A 17956-nucleotide genomic window follows, 5' to 3' on the forward strand; every position below is an offset into this window, starting at 1 on the left:
TTATAAAATATTGTGTTGGGTCCTAGCCTTAATATTTCATATTAGGTGTTATATTAAGGACTTTAAATCAACTATCTTGAACATCTCCTAAAAGATGTCTGGCTCAGACAATTATGATCTTCCCAAAACTCTTGGAACAAACTTTCCTAATGAAGATGATGTACCAGAAATCATTCTTCACTCCCTCCACCTCCTCCAATTATTCTCCCTAACCCATAAGTTCTTGAATAGTTCAAGGTCACTCAAGCCCTATTGGCAAGTAAAGTTTGTGTGTGTTCACATCTTAAAGATAAAGTCACATATTGACAAGTTGGGAGAATTAGGTGTCAAAGTCTTGAGGAAGTTGGATGTTGTCTAATCACTTCCTAAGTCACATAGTGGGTTCCTTAAGGACTACTATGTAACAGACTATGACATGACCCTTAATGATCTTATCTATTTTCTTGGTGCTGCTGAATCAGCTATGATTTGGAGCACTGGTAAAGCAAATTTGATTAGAAGATCAACTTCCCAAACTACCATGGACATTGACAATGGTAACATTGGATATCCAAAAAAGCTTTCTCTTCCCAATGGAAAGGGATCGGCCATAGTCAACTTGGTTGACCAAATGGTAAAGAGAAAGGCTAAGTCTGAGATAGTCTCGTGTACCATTCCCAAAGGGTCCATATGGTTCTATTGCCAAAGGAAGGGGGCATTGGTTGCAAAGCTGCCCTAACTACCTGAAAGATCTGAGAGAAGGTCTAGTAAAAAAGATTGACCTCTGCTTCAGGTAAGTCCGCTATCTAACTCAATTAAGTTCTCATTTGGAGATTCTTAATACATTTTGATGTATGGCAGGATTAAGCAAAGGGAAAGAAACTTAAAGAAAGAGTATGTTGAATCTGATCGTGAAGATGAATTTCAATCGCATGGTTCGAAGATCGGATTCTTGAGCTGCTACTTAGGAGTTATGATAAATTGCTAGAAAATATGTAATAGCATAATATTCATTTAAGTTGCATTGTAGGAAAAAGTTTTTTCCGCATCTTATAAATAAATAAATTTTTTGTTTTATTTTATTTTATCTCCTTGTAATGGCATTTATGGAAAATTGATGTTTATATATTTCTAGCAATAATGGAAATATGAATTTGATTCTTTCATTTGTGGTAGTGTCTAAATTTACCAAATAAGGAAAGATTCTCATCACCCAAGTTCTCAATTGGATCGAAACTTGGAATCATGCAAGTTGTATAGTATGATGAATGAGAACTTTCAGCTTTGGAAAAATTAAGACTAATTCCTTATTCACATGTATATGTGAGTCAAGTGAAGGACTAAGGGATCGAGTACACATTCTTGTGCACTGGTCAAGTCCACCATAAAAAGATTGATAAGACTATTCGTCATGATTTACTAAAGTTTAGTAAATATGGTAATACTTACAAGTTTAAGTATAATTCTAAAACAATATCACAATTGGTTCTCTAAGGACATCTTAGTGCATTCTTATGGCTAAGAAGAGGAGTCATGAATTGTTAAAATGGTTAAATCAAGAAGATGAGTCATACTTCGTTCCAAAACAAGTCTTAGAGTCATACTCCAAGATTGTAACTTGAGTGACACATCTTAAAGAAGGTTTATTAACACTTGTCAAATGTAAGAGTAAATTGTGTTTCTACTCTTGTACATTTGAAATTGGTAAGTTATGATGTTTTGGATAAATAGAGACCAACTAAGACCAATTGTGTGAAGTGTTTGTATTCATTCTTATATATGTGGGCTTATGATCCATAGTTCTTCATGTTGGGCTAAACCCATGGAGTAACCCATGGAGGTTTTAACCCATCGAGCATGAAGAATATGGAAAGACATGAGTTACATGGTGTAACCCTAATAACCACCATATACAAGGGCCCCATGGCTCAAGAAATTGGCACTAGTGTGTGTACACATGAGGGCTAGCCGATTTGAGCATAGGAACCTTTTTCTCTCGAGTTATTCGAAGATGTTGGTGATGTTGTGTGAACCATTTGAGGTGTCACACTTGAGGCACTAGGCTCTTAAGCTCCATTGAATCAAGCTACAACAAAGAGGTATGTAATTCTACTAGAATTTATATTATACGTACTTCATATTATGCTAGTTAGAACAATACCTTGGAAAATTGATATTTGCATGTATAATAGAGAAAACATAGATCCAAGGTATTTAGGGTTGCATGTACACCTTAGGAGTGTTAGAATGCTAAAAACCCCTTAGAAAAGAAGGTCAAAACCTCAAGCATGAGCTCAACCATCACCTAAACTTCATATCCACCACATATAATCACCAAAGGACTCTAAGGACCCATAAAGTTGCTAACTTTATGGAGTCCGAACACTCTAACTCATCTACCCATGGATAATCATGCATAAAACCTTAGATCTATCAACAAGGAATCATAAAGCTTGAATCTTGGTTACTCACAAAGGTCCAGAGATGTTGTTAGATGTAAATGAAGCTTCTAAGCTGGATCTATGCTCCAAAGGCGATCCCTTCTTCTTTAATCCACCAAAACACCACCAAAAGCTCAAGAATCACAAGGAGAGGCTAGGGTTAGGGTTTTTCTGTGTTTGAGGACGAAGGACGCTGGTAATGAACCCGAAAAATGACTTAGATGGGCTTAAATACGAAGGAAAATCCTAAAATATCATGGGCTTGGGCTGCAATAGTTCTTACATGGTAAGCCCTTATGTCTCACGTTGTGAGCTCAGTTGAATCCACATATTTTCATTCATTCACTCTTCACGTCGTGACCTCTCTATGGTCATGTCGTGACACCCGATTTTACCCAAAAATCATGCCTTTGACTCCTTGATGCTTTAAACCGATCCGTTTTGGAAACTGAGTGTTACACTTAATGTTACCAATTTTGCGATCAATGCGAATGTGTCGTGATAGTCCACTCCCTCTATTTGTGTAAAACCCTTATCCACGAGTCTCGTTTTGTATCTTTCTACTTCCCCATCTGGTTACGTGCTTGCTCTTGTCTCCCTTGAAAGCTGGCTTGGAAGGCAGCCACTTCACGGACTGATTTCTTGGAAGCGGTAATCATTCGTTGCTGCTCATCCTCCGCCACAAGATGGTAGACGATGCTCAGCTTTGGTGTAGGTTTCATGGCCGATATTTGTGTCTTGATAACACTAAATTGGCCATCAAGCCCCATAAGAAACTCATAAGTTATTATTATTATTATTATTATTATTATTATTATTATTATTATTATTATTATTTTCAGTTATGTTAGCTTCTTTGTGAGATCACATGAACAACCATTACAAGAACACCGAGGAGTGGGAAGAAATGTCTCCATCTCGTCCCACAAGACGCAGAGTCTGGTATAGTAGGCTGATATTGTGGTGTCATCTTGTCGAGTGCTGTTCATCGCCTGTTTTAATTCGTATGCCTTGGGAGCGCTCTCCTTTCCGAAGCGCTCCTTCAAATCTTGCCAAATTTCTGTAGCCGTCTTTACATATTTCACATTGTTGCAAATCTCCTTCTCCATTTCCGTGGTCAACCAACTTTTGATCATTTCATTACAATGCATCCATGGTAGGTATTTCTCATATTCTGTATCTGGTTTTTTAATCGACCCACCAATGAAACCGGTTTTGTTCTTGGGAAACAAGAAATTCATCATCTCTTGTTTCTAATCATTGTAGTTCTTGTCAATAAGTACTTCATTCACGTGCATTGATTTTGGGTAGTCGGAAGCGTGTAGGTAGAGAGGTGAGTTATGATCGATGACCTCCTTCCCATTATGATTCTGGGTTTTGATTGTATCGTCGCCGGCCATAGAGGTCGATTAGGGTTTTCTTTGGTTTATAGATCGAATGCTTTGATACCATATAAAAATTGATACCAAAAAGCTCAATTTCATTATAATGATGCAAGTGTACATATACAATTGAGAACGGGTCGAATAGGGAAGGAACAACAATTAAGGAATATAAGTATGGAAATGCTATATACGACTGAGAGTAAATTAGGGAGAAAATCAAAGGTTTCCAATAGCATGAGTTGGAGGAAAAACATAATTGTATGTGAATTGATGAATAAAAAGTGTTGATATCCAATTGATTCTTTGATCCCTTTGTGACTCTTATGTTGAGACAACAAATCATCTATTGACTAGTTGTAATATACTCAATCTATTCGGATGCATATGAGAAGTCGGTGGAATGTTGATTTTCCTTCTTTTCATACGGTGAAAGGTCGAATTTCTTGGGTGACATGGCCGAGAGACAAGTTTAACATGTGGACAACTTTGGGTGTTGTGGACGTTTCATTACGCTTGAATTTTTCAATCTAAAAATCCATGAAAGAATGTCTTATATGATAACATAGTCACATACTTGCTATTTTGGTTACCTAGGCTAAGTCAGAAAGTAATTTGGATAAGTTGGTTACAAAATCAACTTCAGATATTTCTTCATTGCAATTCGTTAACAAGCTTTTTGTCGGTTTTTATTTAATAAAATCTTCTAGCATTCAAAAAAAGATCCTTTGGAACATAAGATATGGTCATAATTGTAGAAATGTCATTAAAATACATCAAATTATATTGCTATAGTTTGATAGATTTTTCAAAATATAATAAGGGAAAATATAATTATAAGTACAATAGTATATATATTAATTAGGTAAAAAGTTTCAAATTATAACGTCTTAATAAGAAAAAAAACTTAGTAATTTAAAAAAATTGAAAGTATGAAGTTATAATGAACAATTGTTACTTTTTGTATCTAATCCAAAAAGCTATAACATTGAACAAGTAAATAAGTAATTAACAATGCCAAAGTAATAAAACAAATTGAGACATACAGTTAGTAGGTACCACCAAAACTCTTTTGTTAGTTGAACCAAGTTTAATAATGAAGGTTATTCTTCGACTTTAGGCCCAAACCAATCTCTCTCAACACTAAAACGGCATATATTTTACCTGAATATAAAGCTAATTTAACAAATTGATGAGAAACGTGCAAGACCCATCCTTTGTTTCAAGTATGATTAAAAAAGTCAACTGATTTCCTCTTTTTGCACTGTTCTAGATTTCTCTCGATTTACACAATTAGACATAGAATATAATAAAAAACCGAAATAACTTAAATTCGAGAAACTTTACATTTGAGTTTGGAAGGATTTTGGACCAATGATTTAGCCTGCTTGGGGAACCTCATGTATCTCCACTCGATTGAAAGTCATAGCCTTTTAATATATATAGGTTCTATAATTCGATGTATGAGTCAGCAAATCTAGTTATTATTTTTTCAGCGTCAATAACATCCCGTAATTCAATGATTTTCTGATTCTACCGTTTAATTTTCCATGCACACTCATAAGTTATTATATGATGTTTTATCGTAAACAAATTTCAACCACTGAGAAGAGAAGAAATGTACCTGTTTCACATCACTACAAAAGCAACTCTCCAAAAGTGATTGAAAAAAAATAAAAATAAACCAAGTTGTTACACCAAAATCATCTTTGTAGTTGGTTTATGTTTCCTCGGTTCCAACTTCACTATTGACTCATAACCTAACCCAAATTCCTTCCTATATATATATATATACCCACCCCTATGATCACCATATAAACACACAACAAACCTTCACCTCTCTCACGATGATATCCAAGTCCATCCTTCGGGCTCTCTTACTGCTTTCCCTTGCTTTTACCACATATGCAGAAACACACCACCATGAGTTTAAAGTACGTCCTATATATTAATGTGCTATAAATATATACTCTATATTTAAGTTTTCAGTTATCTATTGGGGTTAGTTATCTTTGAGGTGGTTGATTGAGTATTAATTATAATTTGGGTGTTACAGGTTCAAGAGGTAGCAGTAAGGAGGCTATGCAGAAACCATAGAGCAGTAACGGTCAACGGTCAGTTTCCAGGACCGACCCTACAAGTAAGAAATGGTGATACTCTTCTTGTCAAAGTCACAAATGCTGCCCCTTACAATGTCACAATCCATTGGTACTTAATTACACTTTCATGTATCATTCTGGATGTTTTCTTTTAGCAATTACAATGGCTAATTAATGGTTCCATTCGTTTTCCATTTCAGGCATGGAATACGCCAACTTAGAAACCCATGGGCTGATGGGCCTGAATTTGTGACCCAATGTCCAATCCGACCAGGAGGAAGCTACACATACAGGTTCACCATAACCGACCAAGAGGGAACATTGTGGTGGCATGCTCATAGCAGATGGCTACGAGCCACAGTCTATGGTGCACTTGTTATTCGTCCAAAATCTGGTTCTTCCTACCCCTTCCCAACCCCCAAAATCGAATTTCCTGTTGTTCTAGGTACATTAATTATTTTATATAATCAGTTTTTGAAACTTTGTAAGTAATTAAGAACACTTAATTAATTACACTATTTTATCTTTGATGATTAAACAGGCGAATGGTGGGATAGAAAGGTCATCAGTGTCCTCCGACAAGCCTTATTCACAGGTGCAGCTCCCAATGTTTCTGATGCTCTCACCATTAACGGACAACCTGGTGATCTTTTCCGATGCTCAAGCCAAAGCACTACGAAACTTACTGTAAACAAAGGCGACACAGTTCTTCTAAGGGTCATCAATGCTGCACTCAATCAACAACTCTTCTTTAGCGTCGCTAACCACAAACTAACCGTGGTTGCCACTGATGCTGTTTACACCAAACAGTTTACAACGAATGTAATCATGGTTGGCCCTGGTCAAACCACAGATGTCCTTTTGACCGCAGATCAGCAGCCTGGGCGCTACTACATGGCTGCACGAGCTTACGCAAGTGCTAGAAACGCTCCGTTTGATAATACAACAGCCACTGCCATCTTGGAGTACAAATCTGCTAATTCACAGCCGATTTTACCTCAACTTCCGGCTTACAATGATACCAACACTGTCACTGCTTTCTCCAACCAAATAAAGAGTCCTGGTTATAAAGTAAATGTTCCTACTAAAATAGATGAAAATCTGTTCATGGCAGTGGGGTTAGGGTTCTTTAACTGCACCCCTGGACCGAGATGCCAAGGGCCTAATAACACACGCTTTGGTGCTAGCATGAACAATGTATCCTTTGTGCTTCCGAATCGCGTGTCTTTACTTCAAGCTTACACGCAAAACATTCCGAATATCTACACGACAAATTTTCCGCGTGTTCCGCCTTTGCAGTTTGATTACACTGGCAATGTCCCTCGTGGGCTGTGGCAACCAGTTAAGGGGACAAGACTTTACAATCTCAAATTCGGGTCTAATGTGCAGATTGTGCTGCAAGATACTTCAATTTTCTCAACGGAAGATCATCCTGTTCATCTCCATGGATACCACTTCTACATTGTTGGTCAGGGTTTTGGTAATTTTAATCCTGTAAGTGATACTGCTAATTTCAATCTTGTTGATCCACCTCAAAGGAATACAATCGATGTCCCCGTTGGGGGGTGGGCTGCTATTAGATTTGTTGCGGATAATCCAGGTAAACTTTAATTTAATTTAAACACCCATCAGTTTATAAATCTTTGTCTTTCTGTTTTCTGTTCTTGATGATGATAAGTTTATGACTAACACACACTGGGATTATGTAACAGGAGTTTGGTTTATGCATTGTCACATAGATACTCATCTTGCATGGGGTTTTGCCATGGCTTTCATTGTTGAAAATGGAATTGGAGAATCTGAAACTTTACTGCCTCCTCCTTCCGATCTTCCTCGATGCTAAGATCACTTGGACAATTACAGTGTGTGATAGATCAACATTTGTTTTGCGCCATTGGATTATAGTATTTGTGTTATTTTCCTTTCACTTTGCAATTTGAAGCAAAAAAATATATGCAAACTCATTCGATGGGTTAAAGCATTCTAGTGTGTAATTTTATTTACTAAAGAAGCAAATATAATGGTATTCATTGTTGTTTACTCCTTTTACCATTACCATAATAGCAATGTACTTATATATATTAACCACAGTAGCAACATATACTTTCATATATTACCAAGTAACCCCTCGTATTTAACTAATTCTAAAATGACAAACTTTTTGAAGATGCATACTTGCGCTTTGTTTCAAGTTAATAACCATACTTGTGAAAATGCTAAACAGCCCATTGTAGTTTGAAATAATGAATGCCACTGATTTGATGTTAGATTATACAATAATTTTCTCGGAAGCTATTCATCAAAAACATGTAGTAAACGAAACAAAGCAATGGATTTTGATGTTACATCAAGATAATTTTCTTTTAAACATTTCATCGAACATGTGGTAGACGAAATAAAGGTAGCAATGGTGAACCTATTGACCAACTTGATTTAATTTTAGCATGTGCTTATAAGTTAAACAGACATACTTACGCATCTACTGTTTTGCTTTTATGCATCTCCTGATACAAAAGTTTGCAGTATCTGAGATAAAACAGAACAATTAATAAAACAAAAAGGACATACTAATATATTAATTATACAATGCCCTATCGTAATTTGTAACATAAGCAGGGTGCGAATAAACAAGAAGCATTAGGGAATACTAAATAGACAAGAAATGTTTGCCTGAATTACAAATGAAGATTTGAGGCCGAGATCGGTGGTGAGTCCTCTATAGAAAGTAAAAATGTTAGCCCTTTAGAAATACAAATGATATGTCGAACAAAACTGTGAGCTCTCTTTCGAACCGAAAGACTACACCCTGCTCCCGAGTTCATTAAAGGAAAGAAAAGAAAAGAATGGAAGAACAAGGAGAGAAAAGAAAAGGGAGGGAACGGAAATAATAATAAAGTATTCAGTGCTCCCGAGTTCGAAAGAAAGGAAAAGAGAATATTCATTTTAGGTGCTCCCGAGTTCATTAAAGGAAAGAAAAGAAAGTAAAAAAAACAATTATACCCTTTTATGTTTTTGAGTAAATATTAAGGGGCTGTTTGATATACGTCTGACCGAGTCGGGTCAGACGTATTTGGCTGACTCGGTCAGCTGAGGTTGTTTGTTAAACCAAATTAGGCTGGCTGACTCGGTAAGAGAAGTCTGGGCGAGAAAGCTGAGAATCGATCGCTGACTGTGAATCTTCTCTTAATTTGCCCTTGTCTTACCGTTCTTTCTCTCCCTTTCTTTCACTCCTAGTTTCAACCATTTTGAATGTTGTTTTCTTTAAAATGATCGATGAGAGTATTTTAGGTTAAGGATAAAATAACTTTCCCTGTAACTTTTAATTGCAGGTTCAACAACAGAAAACAACGCATCCTCCATTATTGTTGTGTCGCTGAAGAGAAGAAACAGATCCATGTTTCTGAAAATGGCAAAGTTGGTCCCTGAAGCTCTTCATGTTGACATAACCTACCATAATACTAATTTATATTATATAAAAATTGTTCATTATTAAAAACACCAAAAAATAAAAGGTGTTTGTGAATGGATAAATAAACTAGAAAATGTTTTATAGTTTTTTTATTTAAGTTTCTGTATATCTTGTATGCTGGTAATTACTTTTTTTTTAATAATTTTTGGATTTATTTTTCAGCAATTTCCTCCATCACTGTCAGCAGGGTAAAATGGTCATTTTTTTATCAGTCAGCACATTCAGTCAGATGTACAATCAAACAATATAGTTTCTTACTCAGTCAGCATTTCTTACCCATACAGATCTTTTCCAGTCAGCACTTTCTCAATCAGCAATTATCAAACGGCTCCTAAGTCTTTACATCCCCACATTCATTCTACCGTACCCCCTACCCCAAAAAAACCCAACTCTCCCTTCCTCCCATCTACTTAAAACATTAACAAAACAATTTTATTTTAATATAAAGTAAATTGTAAAAAGGAAAACCGCATGTTATTCAATTGTTTTCAAGATGCAAAACGAAAACCACAAACAACTCAAAAAAAAATAAAAAAAACCAAAATCATAAACGCATTAGATCAATCCAGTAACAATCACCCAAGGTTATTTAATCACGTGCACCCATCATATCTTTGAGGACACCCATCCGTATCTGAAGGGGACAACTGAACAATGTCCTAGCTTTTGCTTGATTTGTTGCCAAAAAATTTAGAGCCCTCGGTAATTCATGGGGTTCCAAACCCACCAACTCCAATTCTCTATAAATTTCTTCCCCTGTATAGCTCTATCAAAAATTATATTACCCTCCCTGATAGCACCAGCCACATTATCAACCGATTTCATTATCTTTGAGTTAATATCTTCTTCTTCTTCTTCGTCGTCTTCAAATTTCCTCTTTTTACTCTTACACTTCTTTGCACATGAAGACTGTTCTTGTGAAAAAGGAGGTGGAATAACATCCTGAATGTTATCATCAAGATCCACATATTCGTTCTCCAAATGAATTTCATTGTTAGCTAACATGTCATCAACTTCTTTAATTGTTTCAACTTGAATATTTTCATTTTTATTTAATCGGGCATTTCTTTCTTTCGCTGTCTCAGCATGTGCACCAGATGCCCTATCCCTTGAAAATAATACCAACATCTCATCGAAGTATGCAATCTTTTTTGTCCTTAACGACACAGCCTCAGGTTTTGACTGTATAACAACACAAAAATAATTAGTATTGCAAACGATAACATAAAATATTTTAAAAAAATAACATAGACATAAAAGGAACAATTACTTTTATTAAATTATCCCATACTTCTTCCTCCGCTTCTATTAGTTGAGTAGACGAATTCCAAGAGAACCCGCTCATTGAAATTCCCCTAAACAGATCGTACCATTGCGAAAAATGTTTTTTTAAGGTTTTGTAGCGATTCTTCAAATGACTTTTGGTAATATCCATTTGATGGTTTTTGTTCAATTCCTCAACCATTTGAGCATATGCAGTTGGTGTGAAACTACCATTCACCCTATTGCCTGTCTCTTGTTGTTTAATCATCGCTTGGATGTACGCATAATCCATTGTTTCTGACCATTTAACTTGTTCCTTTTCACCACCACCAGCTTCCTGTTTGATCATGATGACTTTGCACATAGGAATAAAAATTAAAGAATGGTACATTGTTAGACCACAATATGAAGGATAATACTAATAAAAAATATGAAGGGTAAATAACATAATTAATCTCAAAAACCAATCATAATACAATGTGAAATTGAAAACAAAATGTATCAAAATGAAACTTGTTTTACATATTAATTTAATTGTTTGAATGTGTCAAATAATTTGCCCACATTTCATTTGCAATTGAATTCCTTAGTTGCTCTGCCATTCTATTACCCTCATTTGTTTCTGTTGAATTACGACGATCTTGCTCTTGTGGTCCGTTTAAGATCTCTTGCATCACCTCATCTTCAAGATTTATGTTGCGGTCTTCATCTAATAAAAAGTTGTGTAGAATACAACATGCCAAAAATATGGCAGATTGTGTTTCACAAGAGTAAAATGGTTCCGTTGTACTTCGAATGATAGGAAACCTTCTTTTAAGGACACCAAAAGCTCGCTCAATGGTGTTACGTAAAGAAGCATGACGAAGATTAAACAACTCTTTAGAATTTTGTGGACCACGCATGGAGTACTCTTTTAAATGATATCTAACACCTCTATATGGCGCCATTAGTTTATTCGTATGAGGCAAACCCCCATCTACTAAACAGTATTTACCTATAAAGAGCTTAATCAATATTATTGAATAATATTAGATATTGAAATTACATTGGTTTAATAAATTACCTGATGGAATTAGTAGTTTATCATTTCTAGTAAATGCGTTCTTTATTATTCTCGAGTCTGATGCAGTACCCTCCCAACCCGTTAACACATACGTAAACTTCAAATCAAATGTACAAACAACTAATACATTTATTGTCGGGTATCCCTTACGACCACGGTATCTAGGGGCATCTCTATTAGGCACATGGACACGAACATGTGTTCCATCTATTGCCCCTATACAATCCTTGAAAAAAGGATAAAATCTCCTACTTTCTTGAATTTCTCTCGGGACAACATCACCTGTAGGTTGCTGAATATAAAGACCTTCTATTGCTATAATCAATCGTAATACTCTATGGAAGCACCTACTCGTTGTTGATCTAGAGCGACGATACATCCACGAGGTAAACCGAGTTCGCAAATCATTACTTACAATATGCAAAAATCTAGCAATATGTTCCTCAACGGACATGCGTTGCGTACGTCGTAGACCACCTACAGTTTGTAAGATTTCACACAATCTCCTAAAAGCGTTTTCACTCATACGAATAAGGTCACGACATTGACCACCTTCTAAAAGATTGCGTAGCAACTCTTCCCGTACAACTTGTCTTTCTAAAATAACTCTTCTAGTGGGTAACCTAACCCGCTTTTTGTTGGCCATATTACGTTGTGTAATAAAAGTAAACAACAAGCATATCAAGTTAACGACTTGCAATTGTCGGGCTCTTAAAGCATGGGCAGGGTTGAGTATCGGAGTATCCATAAGGACTATATATGAACTAATCCGTTTTTCTGATACATGATAAAATAGTTTGAGTTAAATTTAAACAACATTGATAAACAACAATATTTAGGTTAAGAACATCTTCATAGATTAAGATCGGTTGTCTTTTTATACTCTTAATAAATAAATAAATAAAACATTTGTAAGCATAGGTAGCATACATTTGTCTCACTTAAGCATGAAAGTCGAAGGTTGAAAGAAGTTTTGCTTTAGCCCCTAAGCTTTGAAAATATACAACCCCGTCTCCAATATTCAAAGCAATTTTTAAATATTGATTATTTCCGAATTGGAGAAATATGATTTAGTAATATAAAACATATATACATTGATCACATTCTAGCAATATTGGTAAACAATATCATAAAAGTATTAGGCATATATCTAGATTTTGTGTACGAATAATATTGATTGCATGGTAATATTGATATATGTATATTGTTGAAAATACTAAGTACTTGTAAGATGAATATTTGTAAATTCTATCCATCATGGAGACAAATATGTAAATACTTTATATTTACAAGATGTTTTCTAATATGGTTCACCCAATGTAATTGAGGCGAATCAATTGGTAATTACCAACTAAGATTTAAGTTGAATTTAGTCGTTCAAAGTATAAAACTCAATAGCTAATTTTAAGAAATTTGTGACAAACAATGCCCGTCAGGTCATACTAATTGTAAGTTAAAAGTTTTATATTATTCTAATTATACATCTACAACAAACAATAAGTACTTAAGCATGTACAAAAAAAAATTAATTTTTAATGCTGATTTGCTGATGCTGATTAGTTTTTTGGGTGTTAATATATCTGGGAAAACCACAAAAGAACACAGGAATTAAATGAAAATATATAAAAAGTTTGTTATCATTAGTTCTATATATTTCTGCCCATTTGCTGATATATACTTACTGTGAGCAGAAAGGAAAAACAAATTTGTTGTATAGTCAATTGCTGATATTATTTCCAATTTGATTTTATTTCCAATTTTACCCTTTTTACTAGAAATATGAAAATAGGTTGTTGTTTATAAGAAGAAATTACATACAAAGAAATTATGTACAAAATAATAACCAAAAACAAAACACAAGGCAGAAGGCTAGATGATACGTTAGAATAATAACCAAAAAACTAGTTTGAAGCTGTATATAAGAAGAAATTATGTTGTATATAAGAAGCTGTACAAAAAAAAAAAACAGAAATTGTGCGTACCAGTTGGAGAAGGCAGAAGGCTAGATGATGAAGAAGGTAGAATAGAAGACAGGGGCGTATCCTTTTATCATCAAGGCTAAGGGTATTTTCGTCATAAATTAACTTTTTATCTTCCATGCGTTTCTTTCTCTCCAATTCCTCCCGATTTGGGAGGAAAGTTTAGAGCGATACAATTCCTCTACAATCCGTTCTGTTCTTCTCTTCTCTTCTTAAAAAAAAACTAGGGAGCAACCAAAATTCTCTGTTTTCCTTCCAAATCCTCTCAATTCTGTTCTGTTCTTTCGTTAAGTGAAACTCAGGAGCGGGGCGGTAGGATCCGCAGGTGGAAGGAAAAGCAGTATCTCAAGAGGTATTACACGATTAGTGTTTTAGGGGTGTTTGGCCTATCTTTGAGGGACAAAAAAACTTTTAGAAAAAGATAGGGGAAAAGATGTTTGGTAAAAGTATTTTAAAAACAACTTTTGGGAATTTGATATAAGAAAAACTGACTTTTTGGAAAAGTCATAGCTTTTTGTGACTTTTCCTAAAAGTCCTTTTGCCATGTAAAAAGATTAGCCAAACACCCCCTTAGAGATCCTATTCAAACTTTGCTCAATGGATACCAAACATCGGAAATCATAATTTGACAATGGACCTATAATGCTATAAACGTGTCATCTTTACAACGTGAAATAAGTAAACTAAAAGAATTAAGTAACAAAGAAAACGATCTCTCTATTCTAAAAAAAATAGGTTTAATCTCATATTGACAAATGTCATGCAATTAGAACCCCTCATTAATGTTATATATCATTTATTATGCCACTTGTCAACCTATTAATTATTCATTTCAAATTTCAAATTTTAAATTTCTCACTCTAATTTTATTAAATTAATAATTGATTCTTCATTTTAAATTTCAAATTTTAAAATTTATCCCTTTAATTATATTAAATTAATAACGTTAGATTAAAAAATAAAATAAAATAAATAAATTAAACTTCACGTATTTATTTAAATCAACGATTATAATTTTATATAACTAAAAAAATATCTCTTAAGTAATAAATTATTTAAAATAATTTATTATTGATTTTGATTTTTTAATACGAAAGTTTAATTAATTTTATAACCGTGGTTATCACGGGTTATAAACTACTCAAGTAACAAAGAAAACGGTAACCAAAATCTTTTATAATACGTTGTTTAAAGTACATGTATTCCACCAAAGGATTTTTGGCTTAACTACCGATGATGTTCTTTTTCTAGTTGTGAGGCCAACTTTATGAATACTTTAATATAAATAGCTATAATTAAGTCAAAATATTTAAAGTGCTTTCTATAATAATATAGTATAGTATATGATCTCAATTACTTTACGTATACAGCTACAAAATCATACATGGGGTTTAATTTCAAATCCAAAGTTAAAAGTTGGTTTAGGTGGATTGGACCATCGAAAATAGAATGCATTCTTTATTGAGCCGAGGAAGACAGACTAGTAGGTGCACCAAATTCTTCCTGGTTAGACCATGTTGAACAAGTTAGCGTTTCTAGGTTTATGAAAGCTCGCCAGAAGTTTAGAATTCAATGGCTGCATTGTTCATACCCCTTCTGATCATCAACTACCTTTCTGTGCTATCTTCCAGTGCAAATGCAGAAATACAGTTTCATGATTTCATTGTAACTAATCTTCTTTATTCTGCATCATCATTTTCAGCAAGTTTTCTCTCTGAATTTCGTTGTGGAAACAGGTTCAAGAAACCCCCGTGAAGCGACTTTGCAGAACGAAGAACGTGATTACAATTAACGGGCAGTTCCCAGGTGAGGCCCAACACTAGAGGTCTCGTATGGGGATACACTTATCATCAAAGTTTTGAACAACGCGCGTTATAATGTGACAATCCATTGGTGAGTCGTGAGTCAAAAAGTGTTCTTAAAATGAATGGTTTAAGTTTGCACTTTTACCGGTTTTAATGGAATCGTGTTTCCATGATCAGGCATGGGATTCTTCAGCTTGGGACTCCATGGTCTGATGGTCCAGATCGGATTACTTAGTGTCCGATCCAACCAGGAGCCAGTTACACGTATCGGTTCACTATACTAAACCAGGAAGGAACACTATATTTGGTGGCTTTCCCTAGGGTAATCTCCGCCTCACACTCCGTCATCAGCTGCATAAGAAGTCTCTGCTATCTCTCCCTAACTAGCTCGCGAATACCATTACATATTACCGAGACCAGATAATTCTTGTCGAATGAGAGGTCCCTCCCTACAATGGTTGAACTTAAACAAGAGCTGTGCAATAGGGCTAAACCTAACCTTCTGAAATTATTTAGTCCTCACAATATGTAACTTAGCGTATTCAGTTACTAGTTAGTTAGAGATAACTAGAACTCTTAATAGCACAAAGCAAGCAGAATTCGAGCATTGAGTAACCAAAACCAAGCATATCCTAATCTGGTTATCGTATCACTGACTAATCAGTACTAGCATGCAGTTCAAGAGACACATACAGTAGGCATACAAGGCATCTTTCCTAGATCCTTAGCCTTAAGCTAGCATATAATTCTGATACAGTAGGCATACAAGGCATCCTTCCTAGATCCTTAGCCCTAATCTAGCATGCAATTCTCATAATCATAATGTATATCATAACGAACATGTATGGTATATTGGGGAAAACTTATTTGAACTCAGCCGATTGCATGCATCACACTCCTTGTTCTTTATCTAAAACCCTTATTTTAATTTTAGAAAAATTATTCTTCTTGTAAAAATCTCTCAAACCCTCGATTTGAGTCCAAACACCCCCGAAGGTGTGTCCGAATCCCTCAAACCAAGGCTCTGACACCAACTTGTAACACCCCTAAAAATACAACCCGAAAATTTCATTTTTAAGTTTAACGATCATAAAATAAACCATGTCATTTTCCCAAAACCATGTGAACATAAAATAGTTTAGCTGTGCAATCCAATGATACATATAAAATCATCATCAGTGACATGATCCCAAAATTACTAATGCGGAAAATCATGGTGTGATGCAATGCGATCAAGCTGACCCTTTCCCCTTTGAGTTGCAAGTATCTGAAACCAAAATTGAACACTGTAAGCACGAAGCTTGGCGAGTTTCCCCCACCATACCACATAAAAATCATAAACATACTGTCAGGAATATCTGGGTGCCCGACCTACCCTCCTGAGCATACCTGGGTGCTCAACCTATCCATGTCAGACAGACCGGGGTGTCCGACCTACCCCTGTCAGGCATACCTGGGTGCCCGACCTACCCATTGGTTTTATTCCAACGGATTACGGGGTCTATTTCACCCTACCACTACCACATAAATCATGTATATCATACATAAACATCAAACAATACATACCGCCTTAATAATTATGACAAAGACAATTACTAAGTCATATCAATACTAGCGGGCTGACATTGGTGCCTTCGACCCACGGTTTCTACGAAGGGAGACTCACCTCACTGTGTATGCCGAAATCGTACTCCTCGACTGGCTCGTTCTCCCTAAAGTGTGATAAATTCCTTAATCAGTCATTGGGTCCAAATAGAACTCCCTTATGGCCCAAACTTCTAATTCATGTCCCAAGGCAAGGCTTCCTAGTCCTTGCCCTAATGGGCCTTTTCCCCCCTGTGGTCCAATCCATAATCAATTTAAGGCCCAAGTCCATTACTTTAAGCTTTAATGCCCAATAAGGTCCAATACCATATATCCTAGGTCTAGGCCTAGAAGCCTTACTCCATAGTGGGCTATGAGGCCCAAAAAAATCTAGGCCCAATCACCGAAGGCCCAAAACCACATTAACCACTCTGTATGCGTACGCGCGGCGTATGTGGCACGTACGCCCGACGTACGCTGGCCTTGACCAGAAGTGGGAAATTGACCCAGTATGCGAAGCGTAATGGCCAGTTTCCTTAGGACTCCTTTTGTGACTTAATCCATTAAGTCCTAACATCCAAAACATAGATCCAGATCCTTTAAGACATCCTAAACCATAAAGTTATAAACTTTATGTGTTTGCATGCACGTATGGGGGTTAAGACATGATTTAAGTCCTTAAACACACTTTGTGACCATCTAACACTTTCATGGTTGTGGCTTAACCATCAATGCCCGATTTTTATGACTCTAAATGCTTCAAAGAGCTTAAAAGGACAACTCTTATGGGCTGGAACTACCAGAACACAAAAATCTCAACTATGGAGTCAAAATATCACATAAATCACCCCAAAACTAAAACTAAGCATGCAATGGTCAAGTTTGAAGCTTG

At 35.6% G+C, this 17956-nt stretch overlaps 2 protein-coding genes and 1 pseudogene across 2 annotated transcripts; 1 reads left to right on the plus strand and 2 right to left on the minus strand.

The window, feature by feature from the left end:
- Positions 1 to 3262: 3262 nt before the first annotated feature.
- On the minus strand, positions 3263 to 3664 carry LOC145075418 (uncharacterized). The gene has a single exon (XM_079021673.1). The coding sequence runs from the start codon at positions 3662 to 3664 to the stop codon at positions 3263 to 3265; it is 402 nt and encodes a 133-aa protein (XP_078877799.1).
- A 1935-nt stretch (positions 3665 to 5599) lies between these two features.
- On the plus strand, positions 5600 to 7941 carry LOC145074269 (laccase-3-like). The gene is made up of 5 exons (XM_079020677.1): positions 5600 to 5736; positions 5859 to 6010; positions 6102 to 6346; positions 6443 to 7501; positions 7614 to 7941. The coding sequence occupies exons 1-5, from the start codon at positions 5650 to 5652 to the stop codon at positions 7742 to 7744; spliced, it is 1674 nt and encodes a 557-aa protein (XP_078876803.1). The 5' UTR covers positions 5600 to 5649; the 3' UTR covers positions 7745 to 7941.
- Positions 7942 to 9907: 1966 nt separating this feature from the next.
- Positions 9908 to 10949, minus strand: LOC145076924 (uncharacterized; annotated as a pseudogene).
- Between the last annotated feature and the right edge of the window lie 7007 nt (positions 10950 to 17956).

The sequence above is a fragment of the Lactuca serriola genome, chromosome 9, assembly GCF_051521515.1.
Source record: "Lactuca serriola cultivar US96UC23 chromosome 9, Lser_US96UC23_V15, whole genome shotgun sequence".
Lineage (NCBI taxonomy): Eukaryota > Viridiplantae > Streptophyta > Magnoliopsida > Asterales > Asteraceae > Lactuca > Lactuca serriola.

Bases quoted from the DNA above. Each gene is read 5' to 3' on its own strand.
- LOC145075418 (XM_079021673.1), bottom strand. From the start codon at position 3,664: ATGATGAATTTCTTGTTTCCCAAGAACAAAACCGGTTTCATTGGTGGG.
- LOC145074269 (XM_079020677.1), top strand. From the start codon at position 5,650: ATGATATCCAAGTCCATCCTTCGGGCTCTCTTACTGCTTTCCCTTGCT. The intron at 6,347-6,442 runs GTACATTAATTA...ATGATTAAACAG, and splicing joins CGAATTTCCTGTTGTTCTAG to GCGAATGGTGGGATAGAAAG. The intron at 7,502-7,613 runs GTAAACTTTAAT...ATTATGTAACAG, and splicing joins ATTTGTTGCGGATAATCCAG to GAGTTTGGTTTATGCATTGT.